This window comes from Podarcis liolepis (assembly GCF_965112155.1).
Source record: "Podarcis liolepis genome assembly, chromosome: 1".
Lineage (NCBI taxonomy): Eukaryota > Metazoa > Chordata > Lepidosauria > Squamata > Lacertidae > Podarcis > Podarcis liolepis.
The window spans coordinates 45781438-45796982 of NC_139554.1; the positions used below are offsets into that span (position 1 = coordinate 45781438).

Below are 15545 nucleotides of genomic sequence, written 5' to 3' on the forward strand. Positions count from 1 at the left end.
GGGAGAAAATCTGTTACAGAAAGACTAAATGAATTCAAAGGGATCAGGGAAGAGAGACGAAGCCAACTGGTGGTAAAGGGAAGGGGGTTAAGAAGGGAGTAAAATAAATTTCAGATGGGTAGAAATATTTTGAGTGGCCTGTGGAGGTGGGAAGAGGAACCATAATGCAGTCTAAATGGGGCTGCCCTAGAAGATGGTGTGGAGGCTGCAACAAGTGCAGGATGTGGCTGGTGTATGGAGAAGCCTGTTAGAACCGTGCGGCACTAGTCCTGAAAGCACTGCACTGGCTGCCACTGAGCCTCCGAGTCCAATTTAAAGTGTTAGTAAACCACAGAGCCTAGGACTTGCCGATCAGGTCGGCGGTTCGGATCCCTGTGACGGGGTGAGCTCCCGTGGCTCAGTCCCTGCTCCTGCCAACCTAGCAGTTCAAAAGCATGTCAAAGTGCAAGTAAATAAATAGGTACCGCTCCAGTGGGAAGGTAAACGGTGCTTCCGTGCGCTGCTCTGGTTCGCCAGAAACAGCTTAGTCATGCTGGCCACATGACCCAGAAGCTGTACGCCGGCTCCCTTGGCCAGTAAAGCGAGATGAGTGCCGCAACCCCAGAGTCGGCCACGACTGGACCTAATGGTCAGGGGTCCCTTTACCTTTACCTTACTAAGTCATATGGTCAAGTTGATGCTGTCCCACAAGGGCTCATTGGTGGCAGCTCCTCAATTTGTTAAATGCCCTCCCTGGTGTGGTGCATCTGCTTCTCCCAATTATTTACTTTCAATGTCTGCTCCTGGCAGCCTTGAAATTGCTAGCTGTGATGGTATGAGTGTTGTTTTTTTACATGCTTTTGGTTGTTTTTTTAAAATGTGTGTTTTAAAATGCATTGTTTTCTAACTGATTTGTTTGCTGCCCTGGGCTCCTTGGAGATGAAGGGCGGGAAATGAATTTACTAATTTAAGTAAAGAAACTAAAAAGGCTTTCTCCAGTTAGAGCCTCTGGAGCAGCAGGTTCTGCCTAAAATGAAGCAGCTGAGTCACTATGCCTCCAAAGCAAATGCCTGTGTGAAGGAAAAATGATAAGGAACTCATTGCCACAAGGAAAATGCTGTGGCAAAGGATTTAGAAATTTCTGAAGATGGATTCGGTATCAGTAGAAAATGTCAGTAATTGGCAACCGATGACACCAAACTGTGCCCACATATACCAATATTTTGTAACTGTGACTGGTGGTTTTTCAGACATCTCTACTCTAGTCCTAGGGATAAGGACAACTCTTGTTCTAGATGGGAACAGCCACATTGTTGTAAAACAAAACTGAATATGAAAGGCTAATGCTAATCTGGCATCATGCTAATCTGGCATCATGGAGAGGAATTAAACAGGCTGCTAAATGAATGTTCCATCACTGCAAGTATTTCTGATTGCACAACTAAAGGTCCATCAAAGTTGTTCCAGGCATTTTCCCAACCCTCTGGAATAGATCTGAGGAGTATTTGGAGGAGATGAGAAGGAGAAAGGTCCTGTTGCACCATTGCAAATCCTTGCCCCAATGGCACAGGTTAGTTGGATTCTGCCCATTGTAAATTGCCCATCACTGACAGGAATGTTTTCTACTAAAATTTTTGAGCAGCTTTCCCGAAATGAAATAAAAATTGCCACAACAATCTCAATTAGCTTGACCAAATCATTTATTTATCCTAGAGGGCTTCAACGTGCAAGTTTTGCATTTTTGCTCAGTTCTCAATCTGGAGTGTGGCAAAGATTTTCCAGATCAGGTGACCTTACTTAATTCCAATTGAAGCAAATATGCTTTAAGCCACTCGCATTTTTAAATGTTATCCATATTTCTTGCTACACAGCTATCTCTGGAATGGTGCGCCACAGTAATAGAGCTGGTGCAATATATTAGCTGGGTTGTTTTTTTTATACAAATACTAGACAAGGTGCCCTTCAAGATTTTCATCTGTTCTGGAATTCAAAGTGTTCGGCAAAAATAATGAAAAAGTCATAGGATCCATGCATTCTTTATTTTTAATAATCAGATAAATACAGGGAAAATTGCAATAACCTATCAAAATGATATCTTAATTGGAAACGTGTTTTAAAAAGACTTATTCACATTCAGTTCAGGTTATATACAAACCAGTGTTTGGAAAAAACAAAAAACAAAATGCTAGAGTGTAAAATAATTCAACTCTACCCCATTTCCAGTATTCCCACTGACAGACCAATATTGTGAGATTAAAAAAATCACACCACTGTACAAATGCAAGTACTGTAGATTTCTTGATAATGGCCTTTACACATAGCTGCCAAAACAATTTACCAAAAAACCCTTAAATGTTCTTCATTCTAATCATCCTCTGTAATGTACCCCAATTATTTGTTTCTTTTACTACACCATAAAGCAACTGCTCTTACTGTAATATCAAGAGCTTGCAAGTCAAAGACATCCAGGATGTGCTTTGTACTTCAAGAAGATTCAGCTATTTTCAGCTTACTACAGCCCTTAAAAGTTTGGTAACCATCAAGGTTGAATAAACTGCATTAACCCAACATTTCTAAATGGCACTTGAACTTACATGCCTCATTCTAAAATGCTACTATACTGTATGCTACAGACGCCTCCCCCATTTCTGTTGTCAATCTATTAATAAATTCCATTATATGGAAAAGACAGAGAAAATCCACATTCACAGTAGTACTCCTGTAACTCTTGCTTTGAATTTTCAAACTTCTGCTTACAAGCAATCCCCCTTAAAAGAGCCATGCAGAATTGCAGATACCAGAGCTCGCAATACAACACTGACTTCAGTGTTAAGGTCAAATTTGATGGCCTGTTCAATAAGGAACTATATTCAAACAGTACACTACAGTTGTCTTGTCTTTTGAAGGGTACTGTAATCTAATGTGTTCAAGTGAATTCAAATTACTGAATGACTTAGTCCTGCCTGAGAAGCTGTTAGTACCTAGCAACCTCTTCTGGGTTACAACTTTTCAAATGAATATTATATTAAATACACATGTCTCTTGTGTCCAAGTTCTGACTTTGGTTACTAAACCTAAACCATGTTAGTTGCTGCCACTGATTAAGAAACTGGCAGCAATGCAGTCAATTCTTTTAATATTTTACAAGATACAATTAGTGAGTGGTCTTGTTTCAGACTCTTGTGCAACTTTTACTTCCTAGGTGCAAGCCAAGACCAAAAGAGATCACTTAGTTTACTTCATTGAAAGTTTACTGTATTCGATGCACTAGTTAATAAACACTTTCCATCTTGAATTTTCTAACTTGAAAGTTAGACAACTAGCAAGTCAGAAAGAGGAATGTTGTCCTTTTTAAATGGAGGGATTTGTTTTTATTTTTTTGCACAGAGGCCCATTCCACCATAGTCCTAACCTGTACAGACATAGGTTCCCCATTTCACCGAGGCCTAACAAACCTGGTGCAATTGATCTTAGCAGTGCAAAAACTAGTAGTGCGAGTCAATTCTAAGCAAGTTTCTCAGGGCCTCCTGAAATTCATGTAAAGACTTCTATTGGTTTCTGCGGGCGCTGACTAGTTTCTTTCTTTCTGCAGATAAACATCACATATAAGATGACATCTCTGCACTGCTCTGGTAAGATGTAGATCCAGGGTATCAACTGTAGTATCAGACTTTGTCAATCTCCTTCTATAGGAATCATACTGACAGAGCCCCTCCCCATGAACGTTCAAGTGAGGAACAATGTACAAATACAAACAAAACACCAACAGCTTATCATCTGACAATCAGTAGTTCATTTCAGATCCTATTCCTCAAATAATACTGGAAACAGAAAGCTGTTATTTGCACAGCTTGCTCTGGCTTATCTCAGCCTGAGAGCCACAGTGAGTTTTTCCACATTATTAATGTTTATCCAAATTGAATTCAATAGGTAATTGTGAGCCGTTCAGTGTTACAGGATTAGGTAGGTAGGTACATCTCATTTCAATAGAGATGTTCTACTTTCTAGGTTGCAGCCTGGTGCATCTGACATTCTCAAGGGCACTCAAGTCGAGGCAATCGAAGAAGAAAGCCAACATAGCCAATATAGTCTTTGTGTAGGTTTTAGGTCTTTTTTCCCTAACATAACAGACACTTCTATACGAGTACTTCTGGAATGATTCCCAATGGAGAATACAAGTTTGTTTTTTAAATTACCCTACAGGTGGTTACCACAATAATTTTTCTGGAATTATCCAATGGGTAGGCCAGAGGATGAACTTGTTTTGCATATAGACTTTGTCTGAAAAACCCATATGTGTGACCAGCTCAGATGTAGTATTTTTCACATGTATGCTTTCACAGAGTTTGCTACATAACAGTCCTGTGGGGGTAAATGTTATGTGTCAGCCCTCAGTCTTATAAAATAAATATTTACCCTTTTTTACTTTTACAGTATAAACACATCCTATTTTACTAAATGATCCCAAGAAATGCTAAAAAAAGTCTGAGAAAACAAGATGGAATTCCAAAATTCACTACTCTGTTGAAAAGAAAACTATAAATGTTTTTGGTTGCAGTGTGTTTCATTGCTTTTCTACAGCTTTTCAAATCTCTCATTCTTCTATAGATTATAATGTTCATTACAATGCTGAAAGGACATTAAATATTCAGCATATTTTTATGGGGGGGCAGGGAGAAATATAGGATTAAAAATGTCTCAAAAACAAGGACCCCAACTCTGATCTCATGACGAACCTGTTGTAAAATGGAATCCAATGAACACTTGGCAGCATAATCAGAAAGTGTGTGTTTTGTGCCAAAGAATGCTGGAAATGTGCAAATTTGCACACAGGGTTTTGTGCCAGAATGATAATTAGGAATTTTTTAATTCAACACAAAACACACAGAATGACTTGCATGATTTTTTTTTCTTTAGACAAGATATAAATCTTCTCATCCAAAGTCCAGTTACTGTTCTCCAGGTAACCCAAAGTGGAAGCCAGGATGCAAGAGTTGATGTTCCGGAGTCAGGCTGACTTCAAATGGTTCAAATATCTCAGTTTGATTTACCAGTTCCCTTTCTTTAGCATCACAACAATTCTCAGCACTCTTCAGCAGTGGGGTGGAGGTGGAATCGCTATGCTAAACAGAAGTGTTGCTGGTGAAAGCATAGGTATCTTGTACATAAGGTCCTTTCAAAGATGTATAACTCAAGTTTGCTGAAGACTTAATGTGCTATAACCCTTTCATTGAGAGACCCTTTTTTGAAAAAAGAAGAGAAGAAACCAGTAGTGCCCAGCACAGCGGCAGTTAAGAAACAGGGAAAAATCTTTGCTCCCTCCCATATTTGCTACAGTCGTTACAAATGTCCGTGGGTGATCAACTCTGAGTGTGCTAGATATACAACTGATGGGACGCAAGCTGGTCCATAAAAGGTTGCACCAAGTTATCTGTGGCAAAATAGAAAACGAGCCCAAAGGTTATAGAGATTGGAAGAGCTGGTAAGGCCTTTTTAAAAATGGCAAGCAGCAAGAGGGTAAGGCACAGGCCCTGGGGAGGAAAAGACAAAAAAGGGCACACAAATTAGACAGTGGAACTCTAACAAACACAAAATACTACAGGTTATGTTTGCCTGCTTCCAAGAAGCACTATTTGCACTGAATGTTCTACAGATGATTCACACACTTTATCTTCTTGAGTGAAAATCCAACATGGATATGGCCACTGGGTATTGATTCTGAGCTCAGCTTCCCTCCGTTAAACAGCAGAGCCCGCCTGCTCTTGGAATCTGCAGGGAGTAGAGGCTCTTTCAACTGATCATCAAAGTGGCAAGCTGAAAAGCCTCATTTCCACCAGGCAGGTAGGTGTTGGTGGCTCAGCATCATGCAGAGAATTCGAATTGGGTATGCACATTCTTCGCATAAACTACATACCAGGTTCAGAATCTACCACAATTCATCCACTGATTTTTGAGGGGGACAAAAGAAAGATAACACACATTTAAGAAGCGCTAATGAGGCTGCCTGACTGGCAAGGCAGACAAACAAATCCCACAGAATAGAGCTCTGAAATGTGATCTCTAGAATCCCCTTCACTTTGCTACTTAGAGTGGGGCGTTAACATTGCTACCTTAATATTATACTCACAATTAAAATGGCTACAAAACAGGCTAGAGTTGTGTTCCAGTCTCCGCTGGCCGTTGCCGAGGCTTTGCCGACCAGGACACTGTAGAAAATGAAGTCCCCTAGGCCAAGCTTAACTCCCCCTGCCGAGGAAAAGGAGAAGAACTAAGCAATGGCACAAAATGACTCCTGTCATTCAACCCTGAAATCAAGGCCATCTTAAGCAGCAAAAAGTATTTTGGTTCTTCCTGCTGCCCTTCCATGAGTTCTCTTGGCGATATTACGGCAATGTGCCAAATGCTTGTTATTTCATATCAAACAGATGTGACCTGAATAAATATGGTGAAGTCCCAGGATTTCAATTCCACTGAGTCAATTAAGAACCAAAACAGGGAGTTGGAAAAAGCAGAAACACAAATTATTTCTTGGAAGCTTTATTTCTCAAGAGTGAGTGCACATCACTAGAATGGAAATCGGGGGGGGGGGGGCGGACACTCAACAACATCCACATCAGCATATGCAAATTAAGTGTACAGCTTCAGATTGAGTGGAAACAGATGACCAAGAATCATAGGGTAGAACTTGGAGAGGCGGTGGGGGGGGGACACCTTTGGCCTTCAAGATATTGATGAATATAACCCCCATCAGCCTCAGCAAGCGTGGCCAATGGCTAGGGATGATGGACGTTGCAGTTCAACATCTGGAGGGCCAAAGGTCGTCCACCCATGATGTAGAGAGGCAGACTGCAGCCTCTGACTCCACAGTAAGCTCAGTGTTCTCCATGCTTCCAAGAAGCTGCAGGAAATTGTAGTGGCAGTGGGTTTAACAATGTGGTCAGGTACTACATTACTGCCTTCCTACAACATTGCAAATGCTGCCTGACATACCTCTATGCTTCTACCCACATGTTTCCTAGTCATCTCCCTGCCATGTAAGTGGTATCATCAAGTGGGAAGTCCTTGACTGAAATTATGAGACATTCATCATGCATCTTACTTGATTACAACTTTCTGGTAAAAGACAACTTCAGTTTTTCTGCCTAGAAAGCAAATAATTTGCTTGGAGTTTGCAGTTTGTGCATAAAATGATAAGTTTGCTTGCTTGGAAGATTGCTTCAGTGCCTCGTGTCTCCTACAAAATTCTTATAATGATTTTTATAAAGTTACATGTGTCTAATTATGATGCACCCTTATAATTCAACCTATCTTTATGGTTTCTGTATGAGTTAGCTTTATTTTTTTTAATATAATCAGCAGCTTGGCAAGGTTTTTGGAATCATAACATTCAATTAACAGAAAACAGGAGGGCCTCTGTATTTTCATCCCATTCCATACAACTCAAGCAGTGCCTTAATCTCTTCTCAAGTCTTTAAGTTACAACAGTGGCACTGACTATCATTTCCAAACCCAGGTCCTCACTAGACTTTCCTCACTGTTCTTATCCTCAAGCATCTCTGTTGCCAGATAGCAGATGGTATTTCTGTGCAAGGTCTCTTGTCCTGGTTAAATACCTAAATTCTTCCCAACGCTCCTTGCCTGTATCTGTATCTGTGACAATGGCAATCTTGAGCACATATAGAAAACCACAATTCTGTCAGTTGCACTTCTTATTTTGTCTCTTTCAGCTGGGAATTCCAGATGAGTGGGGAGAAGTACTATGGCTATTGTATTTCTCTCCACCCCCAATGATTTGGAATTCTCAGCTGAAACACACAAAATACAGTGGTGCCTCGCAAGACGAAATTAATTCGTTCCGCAAGTTTTTTCTTCTTGCGAGTTTTTCGTCTTGCGAAGCACGGTTTCCCATAGGAATGCATTGAAAATCAATCAATGTGTTCCTATGGAGACCGTCCGGGGACAGAGGGGAAGCGCCGCTCTGTCCCCTCTTTTGAAGAAAGGGGCGGAGGGGAGAAGATCGCTTCTCCCCGTTGTCGCCCCTTGGTTCAAAAGAGGTCCGGGGAGAGAGGGGAAGGCGCGCGCCTTCCCCTCTGTCCCCTCTTTTGAAGCAAGGGGCGGAGGGGAGAAGATCGCTTCTCCCCGTTGCAGCCCCTTGGTTCAAAAGGGGTCCGGGGAGAGAGGGGAAGGCGCGCGCGCCTTCCCCTCTGTCCCCGGAGATTGCGGGGCTGGCAACGGGGAGAAGCGATCTTCTCCCCGCCGCCCCTTGCTTCAAAAGAGGTCCGGGGACAGCGGGGAAGACGCGCTGCGCTTCCCCGGAGCTTTGCGGGGCAAGCTTTGTTTTGCGAAGCAGGCCCATAGGGAAATTCGTCTTGCGAAGCAACTCGAAAACGAAAAAACCTTTCATCTTGCGAGTTTTTCGTCTCGCGAGGCGTTCGTTTTGCGGGGCACCACTGTATGAATTTATTTTAGGGGGTGTGTGTGTGTGTGTTTTTTTAAAAAAAAAACTGGTTTCTTTTGAATGCATCCCACCTCTCCTCCAAGGAACTCAAGGTGGTGTACATGGTTCCTCTTGCTCCCTATCCCTATCCTCACAACAACCCTGTAAGGTAGCTTAGGCAGAGAGTGACTGGCCCAAGGCCACCCAGCAGGGCAGAGTGGGGATTAGAACCTTGGTGTTCCAGGTCCTAAGCCAACACACTAACCTCTACACCACACTGGTTCTGTCTTCAGAACAGAAGACCCATATATATTGTATCACAAAAGGCTTTCAAAAGTACCTCCGGTTGCAAAAGTGGTCCGCCATGTGGCACAAGAGGCTGGTATACAAGAAACACAAGATGAATGCAGCTTGGGCATGTGGAGTAAGTTTTTATTTATTTATATTGGCCAATGTATCTTACAGGCATGGATAACAGGGTCTGTCTGTCCTCTCTCTCTCTCTCTCTCTCTCTCTATTTATTTTAATCATATACATCCATTATCACAGTGGTGGGCTGGTGTCCCAAAAGTCAGGTGATGTGCACAAACTCCTACATGTCTATCTACATGTTCTATTAGTAAATGAACATCTGGACACAATGCTGCAACAAGGCATAAAAATTAAGCGATGTTCTGTGTGCATAGTACCAAAAACCTTTACAGGAGTCTCTGATGAATGCAGGCCCAGTACTACTGCACAGAAAACATGATGAATAACCTACAAATACTTTTACTGTCTCCTTGATCTCTTGATTATGAACCAGTCAAATGTTTACATTTCATCCTTACCTCCTGAACAGGGCACTTGAATAATTAAAGCAGAAATTACAATTTATGCTCTATACCTCATCTCTCATTGAAGCTTACAGTTTCATTTAAAGAATGACAAAGAAGCAGGTTCTTACGGCACCTACTTATATAAAAGTAACACTGTTTAAGTTTCTTAGGGCAAGCAATCTGAAGCAAAAACCTTGTGAAGGTCTACAAGCATATCAACAACTAGTCCTTTTGCAATGGTCCAGATTCTTTTAGGTGCCTGCTAAGCTGACATATATTTATCTGGCAATGTTACTTACTTTCCTCTGGGTCTTCATCACTTGCTGGTGAACTACTGGGAAGATTCTGAACAGGTTGTCGCGTTTCAGGGGTTGATTCTTGATTCCCTATTCTACGAACTTGTTCCTGCACCCATTCCGGATTGAATCCTCCATCATCTGCCTCACTAGTTGCATTCTGGCTCTGATTTGCTGGAACTGAAAAGAGAAAATAGGCTGAATCCAACAAAATCATTGCATGAACAGAACAACCTCTGCTCATGTAACAGAACTTCCACTCTGTGATCTTCAGATGAAGGGTAATATACAAATTTAATCAATAATAATTATAATAAAATACATTGTAGGGTTAATTTTATGGTTGGAATCCAATGTTCTGGACATCTAAAAACATCATGAAAACTATCTTTAACAGAATAGTACTTTATGTTTATGTCCTTGTTGTAAATGTTATTTAGGATTTTTGTTCCATGTCTGCAGGAGATATGGAGGCGAAAGGAAAAGAGCATGGGGGGGGGTTAATGGGATTCCAGAAGAATTAACATTATGCGTCATTACCCCAACTACCATTCCAGTATAGTTGTACCAATCACAGAAAGCAAAATTCTTTAATACAATTTCATAAAATCCTTGTACATGGTGAGCAAAGTACTTTTTATTAGCAAAGGAGGGTCACTTGTAAGTTGATCAGTAAGTCATTGTGAAAAGAACTAAACTAAGCAAAGATGAAAAAACCCACCTTGTTTATCATAAGTGGAGTTTTTGGTGACTGTCTTTTGAGATTCAGGATCTTCTTCAGCCATGTTTACCAGCCATATCATTGTTGCTATTGGAAAAATCAGAGATATCCTTAACTAATTGCTGCTACCTATTTTTAAAATTTTTTAACTACACGTCAATTACAGGAAAGTATATTTTTAAGGGTTTTTTTTCTTCTTCCAGAGTTCCATTATGCCATTTGTAAATTCAGGAACCAGTGACTGGTTTTCTTTTCCCCTTCTTCCCTCCCTATCCCTGTTGTAAACCTAGTGTTTAGATTGTAAGCCAGCAAGATGTTTCATCTGCTACTGAGCTTGAAGGGCAGCATAAAATTATTTTAAATAAACAAATAAATATAGCAAAAAATGGAAGACGACAGTAACCAGGCTGTTTTCTCTGTTCGTTAACTGCACAGCTATCACTAAATCACTTACATGAGTAAATGAGTGCTGGGAAGGCTAGTCGTAAGTCCAGCTGATTTAAAAAAAACCCTCTCTATTGCATAAAACTATAATGCAATCTTAATTTGAAACAAAATGTCAAAATCAAATAGAAGTATGATTAGGCTATTTATTTATTTATTTATTTATTTTAAAAAGCAATTTGCCAGTATAAATGCATAGTAGACACACATGGTAGAATCATTTGGATTAGTATAAAGAAATCAGATTGACTTAATCCAAACAGACAGGCACGTGTGTTTTATTTGTATAGATTCGTAACCATAAAATCATTTGTACTGCTATCTGCACATAGCTGTCAACCGTCCCTTATTTGGCAGGAAACTCCCTTATCCCAGCGCCGTGTCCCGCTGCTGTCCCTTACTGAAGATGTCCCTTAAATTTCCCAGGTTTCAAAGGAAGCAGCTCCTCTCACTCCCCCCCTGCCGGCCAGGGAGAAGGGAGGCTCCAACTGTGTTGCTTGGTTGCCAGGGCCCGCCCCCCTCTGGCCTCCTCTCACCAGCCTTGGCCCCCAGGAGCCCCTCCCCGCCGGGACTGGCGGGAGCCTCGGGCCCTTCTGCCGCCATCCTCCTTGCGGCCGCCGAACTGAGCATCTCTGCCTGGGGTAGCATCTTCGTAGCTTGGACTTCGTTTTGCGCGAAAAGTGGTTGCTGCTTGTAGTTGCTTAATTGCAGTGTTTTATCAGCTTGAGCAGCAACCTCTGGAAACGAAGAGCTAAAAACCGGCGCTGCTCTCCAAAATTATCTGGTCCCTTTTAACTTCGTATTTCAGGTGGTTAACTAAAATCCCTTATTTTGGCTGCTGATCCCTTATTTTGGAGGCTGCTTATTTTCAAATCTGTGAGTTGACAGCTATGTATCTGCATGAAATCGCAGGGTGTAACAATGTTCTACTTCCAATGTCAGAGGAAGTATGGGTCTGAATACCAGTGGGGAGAAAGCTGTTGCACTCATGTCCCCTTTGTGCCCCTCCTATGGGCACCTGGTTGGCCACCAGCTGAACTATTTGTATGTCCTTCTTCTGCTGCACTGGTGGATCAGTTTCCTCCCACTCCTCAAAAGGAATCCTTGAAAGTTACATACAAATCAATGGGCAGAGATCTCCCAAATCTCTAAGATGAACTTTGTCTTTTTCAGTTGTATCTTTATAAATGCTTGTTAACAGGGCCAGCCTTGGATCCGCTGAAGAAAGAGCTAAATGCAGTAAGTTAATACTGCTAAAAACAATTAGAGGTGTTTTGACCAGGCCAAATCCCTTTTTCTCTCTTTCCATTTTTAATTAAGGTAGAACATAATGTTCTTTTCATCTTGGGACATCCTACGCAGCACACGTTCCAAGCTCTTGAGCCAACAGCAGATCTGAGTCCCAAAGAAATGAAAACATGACAACACAGCTGCACATCTAGCGTCACACAACTTCAGCAGAAAATCAGATGGATTTTTAATATCCATAGTTTGGGAGTAGGCTGCAGAATATAAAACTCAACTCTGTATACTTACATGAGTAAATGAGTGCTGGGAACAAAGTCTCATTTCTTTCTTGAGCGGTTTCAACTAGCATACGAAGAGGTCCTTTAGGACACAATACAGCAACCAGATCTGAAAGACACCAACATTGGGGTCAACCCACACAGAAAAAACTCCTGTCCAGAAAAAAAACTAAACTTTAGCAATACAGTTTCTTAAAAGTGGAGATTGCTTACACCTCAGCAGTCACCAGGGTGGATTGCAACAGTATAAAAATACCATACTAAAATCAATAAAAATAATTTACATAAAGAGAGTAGGGTGAGTCCGAAAAACAGTTCCTCACTTGTGGAATACTCTCCCCAGGGAGGTTTGCATGGCACCTTCATTATATATCTTTAGGTACCAGGCAAAAACGTTTCTCTATAACCAGGCCTTGGGCTGATTTATATTCTACGGCCTTTTGGTTTTTGGGGGGTGTTTGTTTTGGGAGGGCATAATTGGTTTGTTTTTGTTTTATTATATATTTTGTGTTCTCCTTTTGTATTTTTATGTTGGGAACTGCTTTGTGATCTTTGGATGAAGGGTGATATACAAATTTAATAAATAATAGTAAAAACTGTGCCTCAGATGTCAAAGATCAGGTAAAGAGCTTAGTAAGCAGTTCAGTGCTCCTGCAGGAAGAAGTCTTACAGAAAATTTCAGGTTATGTGATAGGATACTGCCTGTATATCGCTCCACATTGTGGACAAAATATTACAGTAACCAAATCTTCACAGGTCTCACGATTGTGAAGATAAAGTCTTATTTGAAAAAATATATATGCAGCAACCAGAGTAATGTATCTGTTTAGGTGCTTTCCAGTCTGATCATTTCTAAGTTCCCTCCATGGATACCAAAAAGTTCAGGCATCTTTATTAACTGACTTAACTAGTGAGGCAAGGCAGACTTAGCAAATGATGGCTGTCCTCCATTTCAACGTGGCCTCTGGGGCTTAAATCTATTCCTGCTCCACCCTATGCGGCTGCTTCTGGCAGGCTTCAAAAACATGTTAGCACCTGGGCATTCAATAGGTTTAGCTCACATATCAAAGAATAAAATTGCCTTTACAACATGTACACGACACAGGCCTATTTTCCAGGTTCTTTTTAAAATTAAACATTACATGGCTATCTCTAGAACTATGTAATTTTAAGACACTTATGAGACACTATTTTCCAAATTAAATGCCATCACTTTGTTTAGCAGCACACACACAAATCAGATATGCCTGAAATTCAATAGTGTGAAAAACATCCACTCTTCCTGAATGAAACATCCTCACTTACAGTCTTTACGCAGATGCAAATGTGTATTTCCACGGGACTTGGCAATTCTTTCAAGATTCAGCATAGATGTTACTAAGAGTTATATAAATTGCCTTTATGCAAAGCAAACAAATTTTGAGTGCAGAATTTGAATGATGACAGAGTGTTATATGATGGTACTGTCAAATCTGCATAATCTTGTGACACGGAACATCTGTGTTTATGTGCAACCTTTGTTTCTGTACATCTTATGCAGAAGAACAAGAATGCTTTATAAAGGTCATTTGGATTTCCTGAACAAATACAATTTGAGGAGAAAGCATGTGACATTCACAAACCTGTTTTACATTGTGTGTATATCTCAAAAGGCTGCCAAGCTCCTGTTCCCACTTGAAAAAGGTAAAGCTTACATTTAAATATGATCTGGCTCAAAAACTAGAGGTGTTTAGCATTAGCCAAAACCTGATGTAGGTATTCAAAAATTATGAATGGCAAAACCTGAGGAATCCTTCCATTTACATCATACCTTACTGTCTTAAGGGGGAAACAAGAGTGCAAATAAAAAAATAAACGACATGTTTGTTATACTTAAAAGTAGATTTTGTTCTAAACGCTTAACTAAAGTGATAAATGAACACTTTCCTACAGTAATTTATGTTTTAGTTGTCGGGAAATTTGGCTGCTCTTTGTGTTCTCTGCTGTTCAGTACTGCAAAGACATCACAATTCTCACCTCAGATCAAGCTTGGGAAGAAACTTGTCACATGGCTTGCTCAAATCTGCTCTTTCCCCCCTTTCTTTCTTTTTAGAATGAGAGCAACTTAACTTAAGAAAAGTCATGCTGGATCAGGCCAAGGGTAAACCCTTGGCATCACCAAGGAGGAAGTATGTCATGAAAGATAGGACGGTATTAATTTATTAACTGCAAACTACTAAGAGTTGTTGTTCTTAGATATTTTCCATAGCAATTTTTTTTTGTTATGAGATTTTTTTGTTAAGAGATTCTTCTTAGGACTGGCTGCTATCAAGCAGCAAAATATGGAAAAGTTCTAGTTCCCTCTTTTTCAGATGTCTTCTGAGTTTGGGTACTGAGAATGATATCTCTCTCCCATTAGCATCACCTATCTCATTTCACCAGAGACAGGCTGCCTTAAGGGCAAAGGTTTCTTTGGGAAAATAAATGCTTTGAAAATAAATCATTCTTGTGATGGAATAGTCCACACATGGAAGCATAATCAAGGTATTCTACAGACTCACTGTATGATTTCTTAGACTTCAAAAGGACACAAGTAAAAGGGTCTGGTTCTTGATTCTAGCTTTCTAGGCATTAAATATAAAAGTGGAAAATATAAAAGCAGTAAGTCAATGTTGTTCCTAGTAAAATATGTGTTTGGAGGATCTTACCGTACACTGAAATCACTGCCAAGATGAGCCAAGCAGTCCATTCAGGGAGGTATTTGATAAATACCAGGGCCATTAGAGCACTTATCATAATGAGATAGGCTTGCTGGAGCCGGAGAGGGCCTTTCCAGTGAATGCAGATCATTCCCACCACTCCAAAGTTCCAGATCATGAGCGCTATGGTAAAGTAGTCCATGGCAACGTTGTAAGTCTTAAAAACCTCCCTATTGGACACACACACAAGATTAAGAGAAAAACTTGTTACGCAAAGAATGGTGGAGAAGAAACAGCAACCGTCAACCCAGCAAATTATGTTTCCATTTTGTGCGGCAAGCTCGAAGTTTCTTCTTCATTTCCTAGCCTAGATTTAAAGCTTAGGGGTGGGGAATTCATTTAGAAGAAACACAGGATTCAAGTTTCATTTCAAATGTGTTGTCATGCTTTTAGGCTCGCTTGTGCATCACATTGTTTTATTGCCTTCTACCTCCTTCTAATCTCCATAACTGGAAAAGTAATCACAACAGTGAGACATGTAAGTGTTCTACGCTATAACTGAACGCCATTCACTCGTGTTCCAGAGAAGAGTTCTTCAATTCTGGGTCTCCAGATGTTCCTAGTTCCTACCAAGCCAGCCAGCTTA

The 15545-nt window shown here is 40.7% G+C and overlaps 1 protein-coding gene across 3 annotated transcripts in view; it reads right to left on the minus strand.

Annotated features, from left to right (window-relative positions):
* Window positions 1-1999: 1999 nt before the first annotated feature.
* PSEN1 (presenilin 1) overlaps window positions 2000-15545 on the minus strand; it is a 30839-nt gene continuing 17293 nt past the window's right edge. For all 3 annotated transcript variants that reach the window (XM_083508905.1, XM_083508904.1, XM_083508906.1), the window contains 6 exons: window positions 14909-15129; window positions 12232-12330; window positions 10252-10338; window positions 9534-9710; window positions 6107-6225; window positions 2000-5510 (listed from right to left, as the gene is read on the minus strand). In XM_083508905.1, the coding sequence (XP_083365031.1) occupies window positions 5355-5510; window positions 6107-6225; window positions 9534-9710; window positions 10252-10338; window positions 12232-12330; window positions 14909-15129 (859 nt within the window). In that variant the 3' untranslated portion in view covers window positions 2000-5354. The remainder of the gene's footprint in view (window positions 5511-6106; window positions 6226-9533; window positions 9711-10251; window positions 10339-12231; window positions 12331-14908; window positions 15130-15545) is intronic.